The 17805-nt window shown below is 40.4% G+C and overlaps 1 protein-coding gene across 6 annotated transcripts in view; it reads right to left on the reverse strand.

Annotated features, from left to right (window-relative positions):
* RPS6KC1 (ribosomal protein S6 kinase C1) overlaps nucleotides 1–17805 on the reverse strand; it is a 92117-nt gene that overhangs the window by 52325 nt on the left and 21987 nt on the right. For all 6 annotated transcript variants that reach the window (XM_050709611.1, XM_050709612.1, XM_050709613.1 and 3 more), the window contains 2 exons: nucleotides 14502–14561; nucleotides 13312–13674 (listed from right to left, as the gene is read on the reverse strand). In XM_050709611.1, coding sequence (XP_050565568.1) covers nucleotides 13312–13674; nucleotides 14502–14561 — 423 coding nt within the window. The remainder of the gene's footprint in view (nucleotides 1–13311; nucleotides 13675–14501; nucleotides 14562–17805) is intronic.

Here is a 17805-nt window from a genome sequence, read left to right on the forward strand (position 1 = left end):
TGTGGTTATGCAGGTGTCTGCAATGGCAACGTCCTCTGCCTGTGCCCGTCTGTTTGTGGTCAGCCACATCCTTACAGAGGATGCATGTGCATGCATGAGCCTCTCGGAAACTGGCACGCAGCCTCACTGTTGGTAGGACCCAAAGAAGAGGTGAACTGCTGCCACTGATCTCTGGCAGGCCATGGCAGGAGGAATCTCTCTGATCCTTCATAATACAGATTTTTTTCCAAACATCTAATATAAACCTACCTTATTTTTTAGTTTAAAACCATTACCCCTTGTCCTATCACTCCACTCCCTGACAAAGACCCTCCCCAGCTTTCTTGTAGGCCTCCTTTAGGTACTGGAAGGCCACTACAAGTTCTCCCTGAAGCCTGCTCTTCTCTAGACTAAATAATCCCAACTCGCTCAGCCTGTCTTCATAGGAGAGGTGCTCCAGCCCCCTGATCATCTTCATGGCCCTCCTCTGGACAAGGTCAATCTCTTTCTTACACTGCAGAGATGAACATGGTACTCTGAGTGGAATCATTGCTCTTGCTTTAAACAATCCTTAGAATCAGAGTGTGAACAAGGCAGAGGCTCTTTTCCACACTGCTCTTGCTTTATCAGTCATTTTGACCCTGTTAAAATAAAGACTCCCCCTCATTTTCTTGCCATGATCACCGACTACCTAAACACACAGAACTGCCACACAGATTATCAATAACAGAGTAGAAGGGGCTTCTGATCTACTCTGAGTTCTGCTGAAAGCGATCTTATTAAAAGTAAATCTTATTATCCATCTCCCAGCAGGACAGAAAAGTGATTGTTACCTCCTTGGATAGAGATACAGAGCCTTTCTCCATAAATACTTGAGACTACACTTGGTTTGGGAGAAAGCTGGACAGCCACAAATTCAGTGCACTTTCAGCTTACAAGGTTACAGATATGCACCAATTTCTGAGACATTTCTCTCATTGTAAAGAGAGAGCAGACTTTATTATTTTTTTAATTGGGTCCAGCACCTCTCCCATCAGCCTCCACAGTTGGTAGGACACATCTGGTGAAATTCCCCTAGATCAGACTACCAGTATTATTCCTATTGAGAAAAAAAAAAATTAAAACTCAATTGTTAGAACTTGGGTTTGGCTTTAGCAAGAGGGAAATAGATGCACAGAGCTTTGTTTGTTTGTTTTCTAAATAACGTGTGTTGCAATTTCTTGAAATATGACTAACACTCTTGCTTTCATCGTTACATTTAATCTTATGGCACCATAAAACTTTCTTGCAATCACTGGTAATCGCCCATGTTCTCTAAGACACACAGTGTGGTAGTTGCTCAGGGAAAAATCATCTGCACGGCAACATTAAGCTCTTCAGCCAGCATTTTCTTCAAGCAGACTGGTAGAAAACTGCTAGGCTAATGTCTAAGGCTATCATAAAAGTCAAGCTTACTGCTTAATTGTTAGTTATGTGTATTTAGTTTGGATGTTTATTGCCTTTTTTCAATGCTTCAGTAATTTTACAGTAATTAACGCAAACAAGATAGGATGTCCCCTTAGAGCTGTCTTTGTTCTCCCTACTTTCACAAGACATTAATTTCAGTTTTCCTTCTAGTTTTCCTTCCTGAATAATTTGTTAAAAAATATTTACAAACTGTTCGGTCATTAAAATCTTCAGCCATAAAAGAGGGTGCGGATTCACAAAACAACAATTACTCAACAAGTTCTTGTATCTCATTCAGGAATAAGATCATTATCAGTTCCACCTCTGCATTCTGTAACAAGGTGGATATTTGAGTGGAAGTAGGTGAACTGGATTTACAGAATTAGGATTTTTATTTGTTTTAATATTAGTTTAACCCATAAAATGTAAAAAAAAAAAAAAAAAAAAAAAAAAAGATTCCAGTACAGTTTCCCATTTAAACAGCTAATACCTCACAAAAATCTGTAAAGAAATACAGGATATAAATCTAAAATATATATATATATATATATATATATAAAGAATATGTTACTTTAGAAGTCTTAAACACAAGGTGATTAATAATAATAAAAATATCATTAAACTAAAAATAATCTTTAGCATTTATGCCAAATTTCAAGCCATAGAACTCTTCGCTTAAAATCAAATCATTGCTGGAAAAAATCCTTATATTTGATAGATGTTAAAGCTGTGGTGCAGACTATGCCTATTTTTTTCATAAATGCAATATTGCATTTCATTATGAGATAGTATTTTTAAAGTTACACAGAATGCGTATTCTTAAAAGGACAAGCAAATTTATTTCTAGTGAAGACCTTTTGATTTCAACATTGCGTGAGCAGATTGAGTTCCTATTTTCATTCTGCGGTTAGTCCACAATAACCTAAAGAGGTATCTCTCTTTAATTACAATTTATAACTTGAAAGGCATTTTTCTTTAAATGGCAGCAAACAGGAAACGTTTAAACTGTGTCAAAGCCTTTGATGAATCTTTACAACTGCTCATAAAAGATCATCCTGCTTAAAATAATATTGATTTTTCATTTATTTTCCTAGATACTAGAAGATTTATGTTTCATCTGATCAGGATCAAAGCTTTTACCCCCTCCTGATCACTGGGATTAAATCAGCAATGTCATTTTACATGTTTAAAAACTACGCTGCTAAAGCACGATATGAAAGTGCAGCGACGCTGACCATAGAGACCTTAGAATAAAAACCCCTCAAGATTCCTCATCGCTCCCCCTCTCTCTCCCTCTGCATTTGCTACGGAGCAGCTGTGCCTCACACAGATTCACATGAATGAAAATATTAAGGCGAGAAACCACCCACTTAGTTTATTTTCCATATGACTTTCCTGTAATTATTTTGTAAACTGTTCACACAACAATATATAAAAACATCTGCAAAAACAGGTAATTAATGTGTCAAGCCAAACTAATGCATTTTTTATGGTGTCCATGCTTCGTCAACTGTAATTATAACTCTTTTTAAGCAAATGATGATGTGTTTGTTGCAATGTGCAAGTGGTTATTTTAGATGCTCTGTTTACTATTACTGCAAACAGAATATAAAAACTCTACAGCTACTTTGTCACACATATAAGCCTTCATCTACACAAGCACACGCAGCCTGCTCCCTCATTTTCCAAAGGCTTTGCCTATTTCAAAGAAATAAAAATATCTTAAAATGAAAATTGGCTTTGGAAAGGCTGACCAGGCCACCCGCTGACCAAACTAACAGTAGCCAGAACATTAGGACAGCAGCCAATGACTTAAAATTTGTTCTTTAATTTTTATTTCTAAGGACAGCTCAGCAACAATATATTTACAAAAACAGACGCTCCTAACAACATTCAAATGATCTTGAGGGTTTGATAGAGGAAAACCACATATATCAGAATAATTGTGCCACTGAGTTCAGCTGCGACTTGCAGGCTTATTTTCCCCGTAGCCCGTTGATTTGAATGCAAAATACAGAGAAGCACCATTTCTACAGAATATGTACAGAGCAGCAGCAGCAGCTGGGAAACCAGCAACGTTGCAGGCAGTTTTCTTGCCCATACCTCATGGCTCCTCAGAAGAATATATACCTTTGAAAGACTGGTTAATGTTGAAGTGTTGGTTAAGCGTTCAGCTCAGCTCACTGTTTACTCAGGTATCAGACCTTCTGTGATTCTGTCATATAGCTAAGTGACTTATGTTCAGGTGTTAATAGCAAAAAGCTATGGAAAGGGGTTTATAACCTATAAACTCAAAGTTTAAAAAAAAATCTGGGAGATAAGGAACACGGAGAAACCTGTCCTTTTCCCCCAAACAATCTAGGGTACTAACACAGCACATGGCAGATGCATAGAAGTGCTCTCAGGCTTGCTCTGGTCATTAACTAGTCTTCTCCACAGGTCCAGGATGGAAGTCATGGGGAAGATGCTTATCTTACTGGATGGTAGCAAAAACAGCACTACACATTATTTGCCATTAATGTATACAATATCACACATTCAGTAAGTCACAGTATATAATACCCACCTAGGAATTCTAGATATTCTTGCCTTCATGTCTGACCTCCTCCATATCATCCTCCACCAAGCATTACAAATTTTCTCAGAAAGAGATGATCCATCAGGAAAACATCAGCGCATTCCCAATCTAACTAGCTGCTAGACCAGGATCTGCATATTTCCACAGAAGAGGTACAACTAAAAAGTTAGCATTACCTGTCCCAATCTTCTGTTACCTCCATATTCCAAATCTTCCTGCTTTTTTCTCAGACTTACTAAAAATATACGCGGGCTGCCTTTGTTTAAGAAGGTATCAGAAGCGATTTGCTCCAGGAAGGAATGTCCTCTTGCAGAACAGGCTACAAGGAACTTGTGGGAGACTGCCTGTTGTGCTAACCCCAAACTCCACGTACTTAACAATTTTAACAGTAAAACTTTCCCTAAATAGTGAAATCTTCAATGAAACATTTATAATTGCCAAATCTAATAGCTATAATACCATTTTTTATTTTTAAAAGTTTCTTTATCTTCTTCACAGTCTTCCTGCACATATCACCCAGCTGGATCGCTGAATTTTTCAAAGAATTGCTCTCTATAAAAATGCAAGGGAGTAAGCCTTAAAAGATTTATTTCTTCTCACAATGAAAAGAGGTTTAGCAGCACCTTCCTTATTAGTGGGTAGCCCAGCTGTTATTTTTGCCTAATTGGTTCAAGAGGACCTCTGTTCTTCTTAGGGCAAACACTTCTTACATCATGTGAAGCAGACTCCTTTGTCCATATTAGCCAAACAAAAGCTCAGGCACACTGTAAGTGACAATGCGACTCATAATCCAGCACAGATTTGTGACCACTTTGGACACAGTTTAAAACCCCGAAATTTATTTCAGGAACAGGAACAGCTGCTGACTTGGGAACAAGTCTCCAAACTTTCAGAGGAGACAAGGTAACCTTTAATTTTCAAGCAATTACTTAAGAGAAATGTGGCTGGTGCTGGGGTAGATGGACCCTTCAGCATCAAGAAAAGATGCTATAGATTTTAGCTGCAGGTGGCAATTTGGAATGATGAAATAAGCCCACTGGCTCATAATTTCTAATATGCTATATATGATATTCGTGGTGAGTTACTCTGGGGTGGTGGCCAAATTCTGCTGCTGAAAAAAAGACTGTAAAAATTAAAAATAATAAGACCAAGACTAAACCCATTATGGTAAAACAGACTGAAGTGATTTTTCCTCATTTTTCCAAACATTTTGATAGAGATGGTTAGGATGCATCTTATTTATCAGAACTATTCTTCCTTGCTTTCTGAAGATTCAGGACAGTACTGTACTCTAGAAACCAAGAAGAAAAGCAACCTGAAAATAAAACCTCACAATGCTAAAGCACATCTGCTTGACAACGTGTGAACACCAAGACTCCTTCTTCCAATTTTCTGGCATGCTCATAACTATTATGTCTGTATTTTGTATGACTCCTTTAATGCACGTTGCTTGAGACACTTAGAGATCTTCACTCCCCGTGAAGTTACCAATTCTATTCCCTGTAGCAAACCTAAGGCTACACACCAGTGATGGAAATGTCTGGGTAAATACCGTTCTGGAAAGAAAACGTTGGCATATGTGCAAACATTAAGATTACATAGAATAATGGTGCAGATGAAATCTTCTTGAGTGACCAGTAACTAAGAGTTGGTAACACTCATCATAAGAGAGTAACTTTGCAGAAATGCTAATCAACAAACATCTGTTTATCCAGAAAATCTCCCGTTAAACACACAAGATTGTAGCTTTTCACATGCATGTGTGACTAACTGGAAAAAAATAAAACGAATTTCCCATCCATCTGCTAAAACTTTTTTACAAACTTCAAATGTAACGCATTTCTCCAAAGCAAGACTTCACGATGTGAAAAATACCCTTGAACACTTTTCTGTAAAAGTGCATAAGAATAAGGAAAAAAAACACACAAAACTGTGACTGGTGCAAGACAGAAGGGCAAGCAACGGCATCCTAGCACGGAGGGGGAAACAAAATGGTGACAGCAGCAGCCGGTCCTCCCACACAAGGAGCACAGAAATAGAAGAGCACTCGGACGGTCAGAGCAGTGAAAGAAATTACACAGGCCAGCACCGCAGAAGAGAGGAAAAGATTTTCAAACTTCTCCATACTCTTCCTTCTTAAATAAAAGAACTGGTCCAACTTTGCATTAGCAATCACAAACACTCCCTGCTTCAGAGCAGAGGAAGCCTAGGCACGCAGACGCCTACCCCTTCAAGTGAGAAGTTACTGCAGTTTGAAGAATAAAGTATTGCAGAAATTGGAAAAGCCAGATGAAAAAACAACTATAAGATTCATCAATCCTGACAGTCTAATAGTACTCATATATATGTATTAAAAGTAATTCGTGTGTGCTTTTATATAGTACTATGGGAAATAGTATCTATCCATGAGAGATCACTGACAGCCTGAATCTCTAAAACATAAGAGCCAGCAGCGAGCCCTGTAGAGATCAAACTTATACTAGTCCTTCTACACAGCTCTGAAGCTAGATGGGCTATTTTAAGATACTGGAAGGGAAAAGAGGACAGGAGGAAAAGAAGATATGAGAAGACAGAAGCTGAATATACAAGAATTCTTTGGAAAAAAAAAATAGAGCCTGATTATCATACAGCACCATGCCTTCAAATGTACCTATGCGATTTTTCTATTCCAGTTAGTAATTTGCCTTAATTCACCCACATGGCCAGAGACATTTAATTCTGCAGTCAGAGACTTCAGTTTTCCCACCTGGACAGAAGCAGTACTGTAACCTAGATCAGTCTGTTTTGTCTACACTGTGTGCTGGAGGAAGCGTGGCAACCCTACCAGGTCTTCTGATGGGAGGTAAAAAACCCCACGCGGCATGAGTCAAAAAAAGATTAACGCACATAGCTGCAGCTAAGTGCTGGCTAACAACAGCCGAGATAAAAGGCTGTGTAGGCAGGAAGAGATGTCTGTCAAAGAGGCTGGGCACAAGCAGCAACCTGGCAAGGAGCTGCTATGAGGACAGACTCAGAAATCTTGGAAAGGTCAGCTCAACATCAAGCCAACGCTGCTAGCTGTCCCCCCAAAAGAGGGAAGAAAGAACAGATTTTTATATTCCACCTTGCCACAGATTTATTCGCTCTTTAACAATGCAATGCTAAGCAACTGCATTCGAAGTCATCTCTTTATCATGCCCTACACGTTGGCTTATGGTTCATGCCACGATTCCCCCCCACACGTACTGTAAGGTTCTAAGCCCTGCAGAAGTCACTAAGCCCCAGATCTTTTTCAGCTTTATGTGCTGAGAAGTCTTGGAGTTTAAATGGACCTTGAAGTATTCCTTTACATAGCTGAACCTGGCTGTAATAATACATTACTGGACTTCACCATACTTTACCAGCAGATGCCATATTTTACTGCTTAGCCACGATGAGGTGTCTAACCCCGGTATTTTTGCGTATGAAATAACTTCACTCAGGATGATTCACCCAATGTCTACTCCACAGTTACAGATCCTATAGCACTAATCTCCTCTGAAGCTCTGTACAGTCAGCAACAGGCTTAGAAGCCAGCACGTCAGTTATGAACAGTTCGTGGCCCACATTTGCAAGGATTTCAGCATCACTGGAAACACAATGTGATAACTTTTTTTTTTTTTTTTTTTAAAGCAAACCACAATATTTTCAATATTCCTTCTTAATCTGGCTGCTTGTCAGGTGACAAGTCCTACTACAAACAACTGACCTTCCAAAACAGAAGCTGTGATGTCAAGCATGCGCATGATGCATGTGAAACCAAATGGTCCTATAGCACCCTCACAGCCCCATAGCAGGAAACAGAGATGGTTTCCAGCTCTGCTGGAAGGAACTGCAGGAGGAAGTCTTTGTCTTGACTGGTTCAGCAAAAGCATAAAATTATAACAAGGAATAAGGTGACAGTGATGATAGACCATACGAGCACAGAGGTCTAAGATCAGCTGGGGAAGAATTCCAATTGTGTAATGCTGACACGAACCCAAGGTGCAGGGCCCGGCACAACTCTAAGTGTTTCCCTGCAGACAGCTCACACCCCGATTTATCCTGATGTGTCATTACCTCCAGGCCTCTTTGTCTCATGGAACCAAACTGTTCTTGATCTCTCCAACAGGGTCTTGAACCCCCAAGCACCAAGATCCTGATTTTAATTTGCCTGATGCCCAACCAACACACCCTGACACCTCTTAGAAAACAGGTCTACTGTTTCCTCAAAGACGTTGCTCTGATCTGGCACAGCCACCACGTAGCTCAAAAACTGCATAGAGATCGTTACTCTCAAAGGACTTAACAAGGGAAAGGAATATCACAGAGCGACAGTGTTCTAACAGAAGTTGGCTCCCTAAGTACCATTCAACAAACAAGCAGAGGTGCTTTCAGCCCGGAAGCCAGAAGCAAGCTCGTGGAACAGCCATGGCTCTTCTTCCCCTTTTCATAAAGCAGTGTCTCTTTGGCATTCTCTCAAGCATGCTCCTGTTTGCATCCCTGGCTCCATCACAGGCTCAAATGATAGCCCATCATAATCCCAGTAATTAGATACAAGTTGGTTTGTTTTCAGTATATCCAGAAATATCAGCTGGTTGTCCAAAGTATTCCCACTATTTCATTGTATATGTATTTCTGGGTTAAAAGTCAAAGTCATTGTATCAAGGGTTCAGTAATTTGTGTAATTTTTGTTTCAGCTCTGTTTACTGGATAAACATTAAAATAGCACAGAGCCGTGTGAAATGAACATTCGCAGGCTGCTTTCAAAGACACCACCAGCTTATCTAGAAGCTAGAGACACCCAACACAAAACACAAATACCTGGAAAACACGCTCGTGGCTGCAAAGCTGATTTTAGAGGCACCACATACTTCATGCAACAAGGTCCACATTGCCTAGCTGAACCAGCCCCTAAAATAAATAATTATTCACTGTGCCCAGCCACAACTGCTACACATGTGAATACAAACACCCCAAATCTATGAGAGCAAAGGGATCATGTGCCTTCAGATGTTAATACCTAATACAGAGCCTTGTATGTAACGGACTGGGAATTAACACATTCGTTTGCTGATCCGCACAGAACAGATTCTGTACTTTTCTACACAAATGAGACAGACCACATTGCCAAAGTGCTTCTGTCCATAGTCTGAAGTGTTCGTGCTTCATCATGAGCTTGAAGTGGCTGAAACGAAGCAGCAATATGCAATAGCATTAAATATGTTTTTATCACATGGCTCAGACTGCCGAGTTCCTTAATGGATACAATTTGAGAGTGGTTAGAGAAAGAAGAGCAGTTTACACAAGCAGGACTCCCTCCTTTACTACAAAAATCCCTTTCCATAATTTCAGCCTCCTAATCAATTTTTTCTTAACATAAACTGTTCTACATTAAAGTCAGGGAAAGCACTAACTTTGCATAAAACACAGCTGATTTCCAGCGCAGAAGGAGGTGGCTTGCTATTGATTAGTGCATTTTTTCCATCACCAGGCCTGAAGCAACGCATTGACCTCAAAGTGCTCTGACATGCTAACCGAACAAAGGAACAGCTAGAATTGTGAACTAAAGTTTCTATCAACTACTATATTTATCTTCTAGGACAGTTAAAAAGAATGAAGATTCTTTTTAGAATGGAAGAGTTCCTGAAGGTTTCAGCTTCCGGACAATTGCTTAACCAACTTACACAACCTTCACAGATCTGCTTTTCAAAAGCACCAAAATCCTGCACACTGCAACAGCCGGAAAACACAGAAGGGGCATCAGAATTTACAGGAGAAAGGAAACGATGGTAGCCATTCCCTCTCACTGGATGTGAGGGAGTGTGGCAGAAATGAAATGGGAAGGTGCAAGAGGTACAGGTGGTTCTGTGGGAGGCTGAGGGCTCTGCTGCCATTCCAAGAACTTGCTTTCCTTCTTCCCATTGGTAAACATGTTTAGCATTGAATGCATACGCGGAGCAGAACCAGGCCCAAGGCATTTGTAGAGCAGATGTCCAGAGTCCAATTCACACAACAGACTCTCAGAGCGCAGACTGCCTTCATTCCCCAAGTGACGTGCATCCAGCTTTTTGGCAGGACTGTAAATAGGACATTAAAAGATTTAGTACTAAACCTCCACAAGAGGCTAGCAGAAGACAATATAAATGCAACTTGCACAGCAAAACAGCATCGTACTGCTGTGAGAATATGTGCACAGCTGCAAATGAAGTCAAGATGAACATTTCTTTGGTGTAAGCCTGGGCAACACCTTGCCTCGTCCAGCATTTAGCACGCCAACTCAGAGCAGAAGTCGTCAGGTTCGTAACACTCAAGTGTGCCGCAGCTGCCCTTATGGAAGCCAGCTACTCCAAACTAAACAACACAAGTCTATTAACTTGCAGCAATAAATTACTCATACACGGTTTTGATAAGGCAGCCTTTAAGAAGTAAGTAGATCTTCTTGTACCAAGCCCAAAGGAGCGGCTGGCAACAGAGAGATCCTTATCTTTCGAATATGCCTAGCCGACCTATGGAGGCATTACGCTTCCAAGGTAATTCTCAGAGAAGTTTCAGACAGAGGATGGACGTGTTGTTTTTTTTTCCTCCCTGGTACATCAGTTACATTTTCAAATTCCAATTTTTAAGTGTCAATTTCTATTTTCTTGGTGCCACCACGTGGCAAAAATATGTATTGCCATTTTACATGCAAAAGCCACTTCCAGCCCATTCTAAGGAAAGGCTACACTTGCAACGGCTCTACGCTGAAAGGTAAAGTCATTTCAGAGTGGTGTCTAAGCATATATGAATGCTGTGTTTCACTTTCAGAAATTACAAAGGCTAATTTAGAAAAAAAAAGGCTGAAAATATTCAATGACAGAAAACCACTGGCATTTGGAAACAACTGCACCGTCCTTATCTTTGAAACAGGCATGTTATTATCTATGTAAAATACATAACCAGAGGTGTTTAAGTAGCTGAAACGACTAGGGTAAGGTGTTTTTTTTATTGTTCACTGTATGTTGCATTCACATATCCGTGTTAAACATACCACCCTCAAATTAAGAAGTGTGATACAGATCATTACTCCTGGGGTTTTTGGTTGGTTGGTTTTTGTTGTGTTTGTTTTTTAAACTGTCTTCATATATGCTTAAAAGGCACGTGTTTTTAGGAACACCATTTGAATCAGTCCTGTCATTATAAAGAAGACATGAGGGTTTCCCCGTCAGTTTGCAGGAGCTCCAAAGAGAACAGGACACAGGATGAGTTGGATCTACTCAAACTTGGGAAGAGCACCCAGCAGAGGATGACCACTCATTTCCTCTCCACTTCAACAGCCATGCAGGGTAACACAGAGAAAGGAGAAAGATGAGAATACTACTAGGAACCAGCCTGTGCACGTTTCTGTTCTCAAGGGATAAGATGCACACTGAATTCACTCCCATTACTCTCTCCCCTGTGCTGTACTTTTTTCCTAGCCTGGAAAAGGCCTGGATACAAGCGGGCAGAACAAAAGAAAGAACAGTCCTCCGAGGTAGCTGGGTACGTTACTAGGCCAAAGCAGAGAAGCAAAAGTCCTTGCAGGAAACATTAGCAAATGTAAGTCAAAAGCTCAGCCCACTATTTTAACGAGTTATCACACTCAGCTAAGCAAGTTACCTACAGTGCATGCAAGTACAAACTTTCACAACTTAAATGTCAACACTGCTATAAGGATTATCATGGATTCAAAGCCAACACATTTAACCGCTGCCACGGCTCCAGCACATGGGCACAGTTACCACAGCCCAACCTATGTGCGATAACCTGGCTTATATTCATGCCCTAACAGTTTGCAACAGTTTAATAAAGCTTTCTGCAGCTGCAGCTCAAACCAACGGTTGGAAACTGCATCATGGCGGCTGTGCATCACAGCTGGAAGACAGAAGTGGTTATGACAAAGCAGAATATTCCTCAGAAGACCATAACTGAATGGCACACGAGTCTATAGAAAAAGGGTGTTAGTAAAGAAAGAGTAGCTAGGCTCTCCAACGAAGGACTGCCAGCACATTTGTCATCAAAAATGGAAAGCATTTTGATAACACAGACAAGGAAAAATAGGATGCTATTGAAAAGCCACAACAAGCAGCAAAGCAGCAACCCGACTGACATCACTGGGACATGAGACAGAGGTGGATTTACTTTTGCCAAAAAGGAAAAAGACACTTTAAGCAAAGGCTATGCACAAATCCTACCCCACACCCTCTAGCCTTCATCAGTAACCTATCCAATATTTTCTGCCTGCCCTCATTAAAGCAGATCAGCCGGTAACTTCCATTCCTAGAGCCATTTGCAGGATCTGGACCACTGCTGTGCATCATACTGAGATGCAGCAAAGGCTTCTACTTGCACGTGTTTTGGTACATTAGCATTGAAGTTCGGCTCTGAAGCAGCAGAATGTTTATGTGCCGTATGCTGTTGAACAAAGCCACCATTCTAATCTTACTCATTTAATCTGGGTGGGACAGAAGCACAATACACAGACCCTGAATTCACTCCAGGAAAGAACAATTCTTCTCCTGTGCTTTATAGTTTTAAGCTGTTGATGGACAAAATGCAAATACGTGAGGTTATCACTCTAGATTCTCAAAAACTATAGATGGGAAGGGAAAAAAAATGTTTTCTGACTGACAAGGTACCAGAAGAGGCCATCGAAATTTACTAGGAGTTGCAACTGGTCAGTTAGCAACAGTTTTTGCTGTGTCAACATATTGACACACCAGAGTGTCTTTTGAAAAAACTCCTGCTCTCCTCCAGCAGGGTAGGCATGCAAGTTTTTATGCATCTTTTACCTAGAAAAAGGAGAACAGTTAAGTGGAAGGAGCAAGAGGCCGTATGCCAAGAATAGTTCTAATCCTGTTGTGATTGGAAAGTTAACCTGAGTCAGCCTCTCCCCATGCGTAAAATGGGCATAATTAATCCTCACTTAACCATGTAAATTAAATAATGTTTCAACAGTGCTGCAAGTGCCACGTATTAATTAATGCCTAGGTAATAAAAAGGAAAGAGACAAAAGTGGAGCACTTTGTTACTTACCTGCAAGTCGGAGGTTGTGCTGTAATTTTAGAAGAGGAGATATGTGGCACTTGGAAGATGAGACCCTAAATTAGCATCTAGTCTTAAAGAGAAAGACTTCTCTCTCTCTTGTATGCACAGCAGCATGAAAGCCATGCACGCATCGTTCCGCATTTCATATCACCTCTTTGCAACACAGTAAGCAGATGTCACCAAGGAAATTCCATAATCAAATGCCCATAACCAAAGGTAAGGCAACCTAATGGGAAGATCCATACCTTGTACACCTTCCAGAAGCAGATCAACACCCTTCCTATAAAAGCTGAAGGCAGATTCATAATCTTCTTCCTCCTCCTTCTTCAAGGCCAGCTTTATCAACTCGCCTGCTTTCTCCAAGTAATCTTGTTTGCCAGATTTGGGTTTTAAGCTTCCAGTAAACAGACTATGGCTTTCCTTCTCTCCTTCGGGTTTGGTCCACTCCTGCTCAGATGCCACCGTGCTTTGTACTGGGGGCTCAGAAGAAAGGCAAAAGCCAACAGCTCTACTGGGAGAACTTTGGTTGGATGCCATTCCATCATCTAACTCAGCAAGAGAGTCTACATCAACTGTCAGAGAGATCAGGTCACTGTCACTGGAGAAGCCTGAAAGCATGATCAGGAAGACATTCATTACTCTACACTTCTTATATGCCACAGGAACCTTCAAAATTCTTTATCTCATCCAAAGATATTAGCTGTCTTTTCACTTAGCCAGATTCCTAAGACTTTGAGCACAGAAATTCTCTATATGTACAGCTGTGTTAAAAATGGCTTTTGAATACCCAGAGAAGCCCGTCTTTTAAAGTTATCTACAAACTCTGCAGAGCAACTCTTCTTCATTTTAATACTGGGAATGAAGAGAGAAACATCTAACACCCAACGTAAACCTTCAAAGCCTGCTCACTGCTGGGCTCCAGGAAATTACAAAACTAAACCTCCCTGTGTGAGTGCTATTAGAAAAGTCAATCAGCGGGAGCCAGATTACTGTTGCAAGATATCCCAACATACTCTTTTAAATCAGTAAGATGAAGCATCCCAAAATTATTCAATTAGGAGCTTGAATTCACACAGAGTTGCTGTCAGCTTATGCATCATGCAGCACTCTAATTCATGGCTACCATGTATACTATTCTTTCATTGCTAATGTGGTAAAACAAATTAGCTTACACCTCTTTCACTGAAATTTAAGCTAGCACATTTTATTTTACATTTGCCATAAGCTAAGAGCATATATACTTTCTGCAAGCTGACCTTCAGTAATTTCAACCTACAGAAACTTAGCAGGGTTATTTGGGAACAAATTGCAAGTATATTTTACATGTACATCATCTCTCTGTACGAATCATCATCCACAAAGTGTTCATTCATACCTATGACTTTTCAATAATTCGAATTCCACAAATGTAACGGAAACAACTTCCAGATCTCACCTCCACATTCCGATTGGCTTGTAAGTGTCACATCATCGAGCCCACTTAAATCCTTCCGAACTGAAAAGGACAAGAACGACAGAAATGTTTGATATCCCTTTGCTCAATGGATTAGATGTCCACTTGCCATCAAAATGAAAGGATATGACCCTACTACAGGTAAAAGTACATAATATGAAATTGCTCTTGGACTGGCTATCAGGGATATCCATTTGGTAACACTATTAAAACTGACAGCAGTATTAGACTTGCCATTCCTGGTTGCCTCTGAGGTTAAAAACAGAACACAGGTGTTTGCTTAGGATGGCTAATTCAAACCTCAGCACTCCAACTCACCTAATTTCAACAGCAGTAGCACTTTAATCCCTACCTCTCGCTGTTATGATGATTTAGAGCTAACAAGACATAACAGAAGAGCCTTCAAAGCTGGGACCTAAACCTACTCACCAAGAAAAAAAAAAAGGCCAGGTTTCAGTCTCAAAAAATGTCATTTCAGAACAGTACTCTGCATGAGACATATGGAGTGAGCCATGAATTTGGCAGTGCCACCTGGATATCAAGTAGCAGTTTGTTTTATCACCTTGGCACATGTACACACTGAAGCAATAAAACAGGCAACAAGGTCAAGGCATTTAGCTGTTTGTACACACAGTGAAAGTAAATTCTGAGCTAAAACCTGGTGTCTTGTTTTCTTCTCTATTATCAATAGAGTCAAAAGTTTAAGCACACTGTGAGGTAAAGTATTCTGGCATCTTCAAGAAGCATGTGTAGCAGCAAGGAGCTGACTCAAAGGCACCTAGCTCAAACTTTTATTTTAATTTTGCAACTCTAGAGTTAGAGGAAGGGGTTACAATTCATGGAAGAGTAGAAAAAAAGCATACATATTGTCAAGCACTGTAGAAACGTTGTTTTTCTAAAGCTAAGCATTTTAACTTGAGTGAGAGGAAAAAAGGCAGGAAGAAGAACGTTACCAGTCACTCACTTTGTCTGAAAAATCAAGGCACAATGACACTCAGTGATCAAGACTACTTGAGAGTAGGGGAGAAGGTGCACACAAGACAATGCTCCTGATCTTTTCAGGAGAGGAACATAAAGCCAAGTGTCCATGTAGAGAAGAAAACTGCCAGTGTAGTCCCAAAAGCTGTAATAAAGAAGGTAGCCTCACAACAGAATGGTCAGAGGAAGACAAGATTAATTAGGGTATGAATAACTAGGTGTTCACCTGCCCGATTTAGGGACAGCAATGTCAGATTTGGGTGCTGAGGACTCTGAATTTATGAAATAACATTTAAGAAGAGTCAAATATTTTTCTTCAGTGAAGACAAATCACTAGCTAGGGAATACATAGGTGCAAGCAGAGCTGACTGATGGACAAAGGCTGCAGATGGAGCGAATGAACAGGAAAGCTGGGCATTTGTGGGAAGGCTGTGCTGGCCACCCAGACTATATGAGTTAGAACACATCTACACAGCAGATTTCAGGCAGACCCAAGTTCCCCTCCCTACAGCCCAAACAAAATCACATTTGTTCTGCTCCTACAGCCAACTTGACCAGAAGCTGTATGAACACAGCTAGCATGGCACAGAGCCTGAGCTAATAAACTTTGCTTAGGGGCAGGGTTTAAAGCCCAGGTCTGGCACCACAAAAGGCACAGTCATAGAGCTTCCAATCAGCCTGAGGAGTAGGAAGAGTCTGAACCGTATCTGCTTATTTCTGAAAAGAAAACATGAACATGGCAAAACAAAAGGAAAAGGAAAAAAGAAAAAGATGAGCGTCCCAGGGGATTTCTTTAAAGAACGTGGTAACTAGTGTAGAAAAAATTTGGAGAAGTTGGATGTATGAACATTATCCCAAGTATACAGAAAGGAAGACAACAACTGTTCGTCAGGAAGACTACATGAGTATCATGATGCTAAAATTCAGCATAAACTCCTGTACTTGTCTCTGCCTTGTGCAATTTTATGGGTAGATTGGGAGTAAATGCAGTTTCCCAAAACTGGTGGAAAGCCTGGGTGATCTGGCCTCTTGAGGAGCACACATTCCTGTAAAAGCAGTAACTACAAAACTGCTTTAGAACCAAGATATTTATTGCTTATTTTGGTACAAAAATATTTCTTCTACCATCAGTTTGCTGCTTCTACCATTAATGTGCAGGCCTTCGGCAGAGTGAACTTTGCCTGGAAAGAACAGGTAAAAGTGAAAAAACACAACAGACCCTTATGAGCAAACACCAGACCCTGCTAAGCAAACACCAGCCCCTCCTCAATACAACAGCCTGGAGGAACAGTGCCCACATGGAGGCCCTCGTAGGCCCACAAAAACTAACGGAGAACTAGTCACAGTTAATGATAATCAGACTTGGAACAATTAGATGCAGGCAGGATGCCTTGAGGAGAGCAGAGGACTCAGAGATGAGTATTGCCACTGCCATCTAGAGGCCTTAATGACAGCTGTTACTTTCTCTCCCTAGCTCCCCTTGCCAAAATTTAGTTTAAAAAGTAAGAAAATATGAATTGCAAGGCATACGAGTTTTTAGAAAACTCCACAAAGTCACATTCTGCACCTGGAAACCCTGTGCTCATAGCTGCTGCGAGTATCCCCTAAAGCACTCCAGCCAATTCAGAGGATGTCTATCAAAGAATTTTTCTACTTTATAAAAATATTGAAAAGAAGAAAAAAGTGTTCCCATTTAAAGGAAGTGTTTTTCTTCTGCTACAAATGAGGCTCTTCTGAATAAAGAATAGAAACATTCACGTTAAACATTTTCAGAGCGGTTTTTCTTTTACAAGACACAGCATAAAATGGGTGCATTGTCAAAACTGGACTGTTATATTTCACAGAAATAGTGCCACTGTAAAACTAGTTACCTGTATATATGATAACTACCTCCTGTAATGAAACAGCTCTATACTTTTCCCTCACAGAACAAAGTATTGCAGGTGCATTAGTTCATTAACTAAGAGAAGACGCTACAAAATACAATGCAAAACTCCCTGCACACATAGAACGTATCACATAACTAAGCACATAGTTGTTGGCATCAAGAGATTCCAGTGGCAGGTCTCTGCCAGAGACAACAAGTGGTTGTCTCTGACAACCTGGAGTCTTCTAGCAATAAAAAAACAAACCACTATTAGGAAAAACAAGTAGCTCTTGTTATTCAAGCAGAGTTTTACCAAAGCAAGCTCTGTGCCAGAAAGAAGACAGAACTGTAGTAGTTAAGAAAGAAAACCCTCCTAAATAATCTTTAGAAGTGTTTGTATAATATTGCATAATTATACATTGGTGTAAAACAGTTCCAAAG

The sequence above is a fragment of the Cygnus atratus genome, chromosome 3, assembly GCF_013377495.2.
Source record: "Cygnus atratus isolate AKBS03 ecotype Queensland, Australia chromosome 3, CAtr_DNAZoo_HiC_assembly, whole genome shotgun sequence".
In the NCBI taxonomy this organism is placed as follows: domain Eukaryota; kingdom Metazoa; phylum Chordata; class Aves; order Anseriformes; family Anatidae; genus Cygnus; species Cygnus atratus.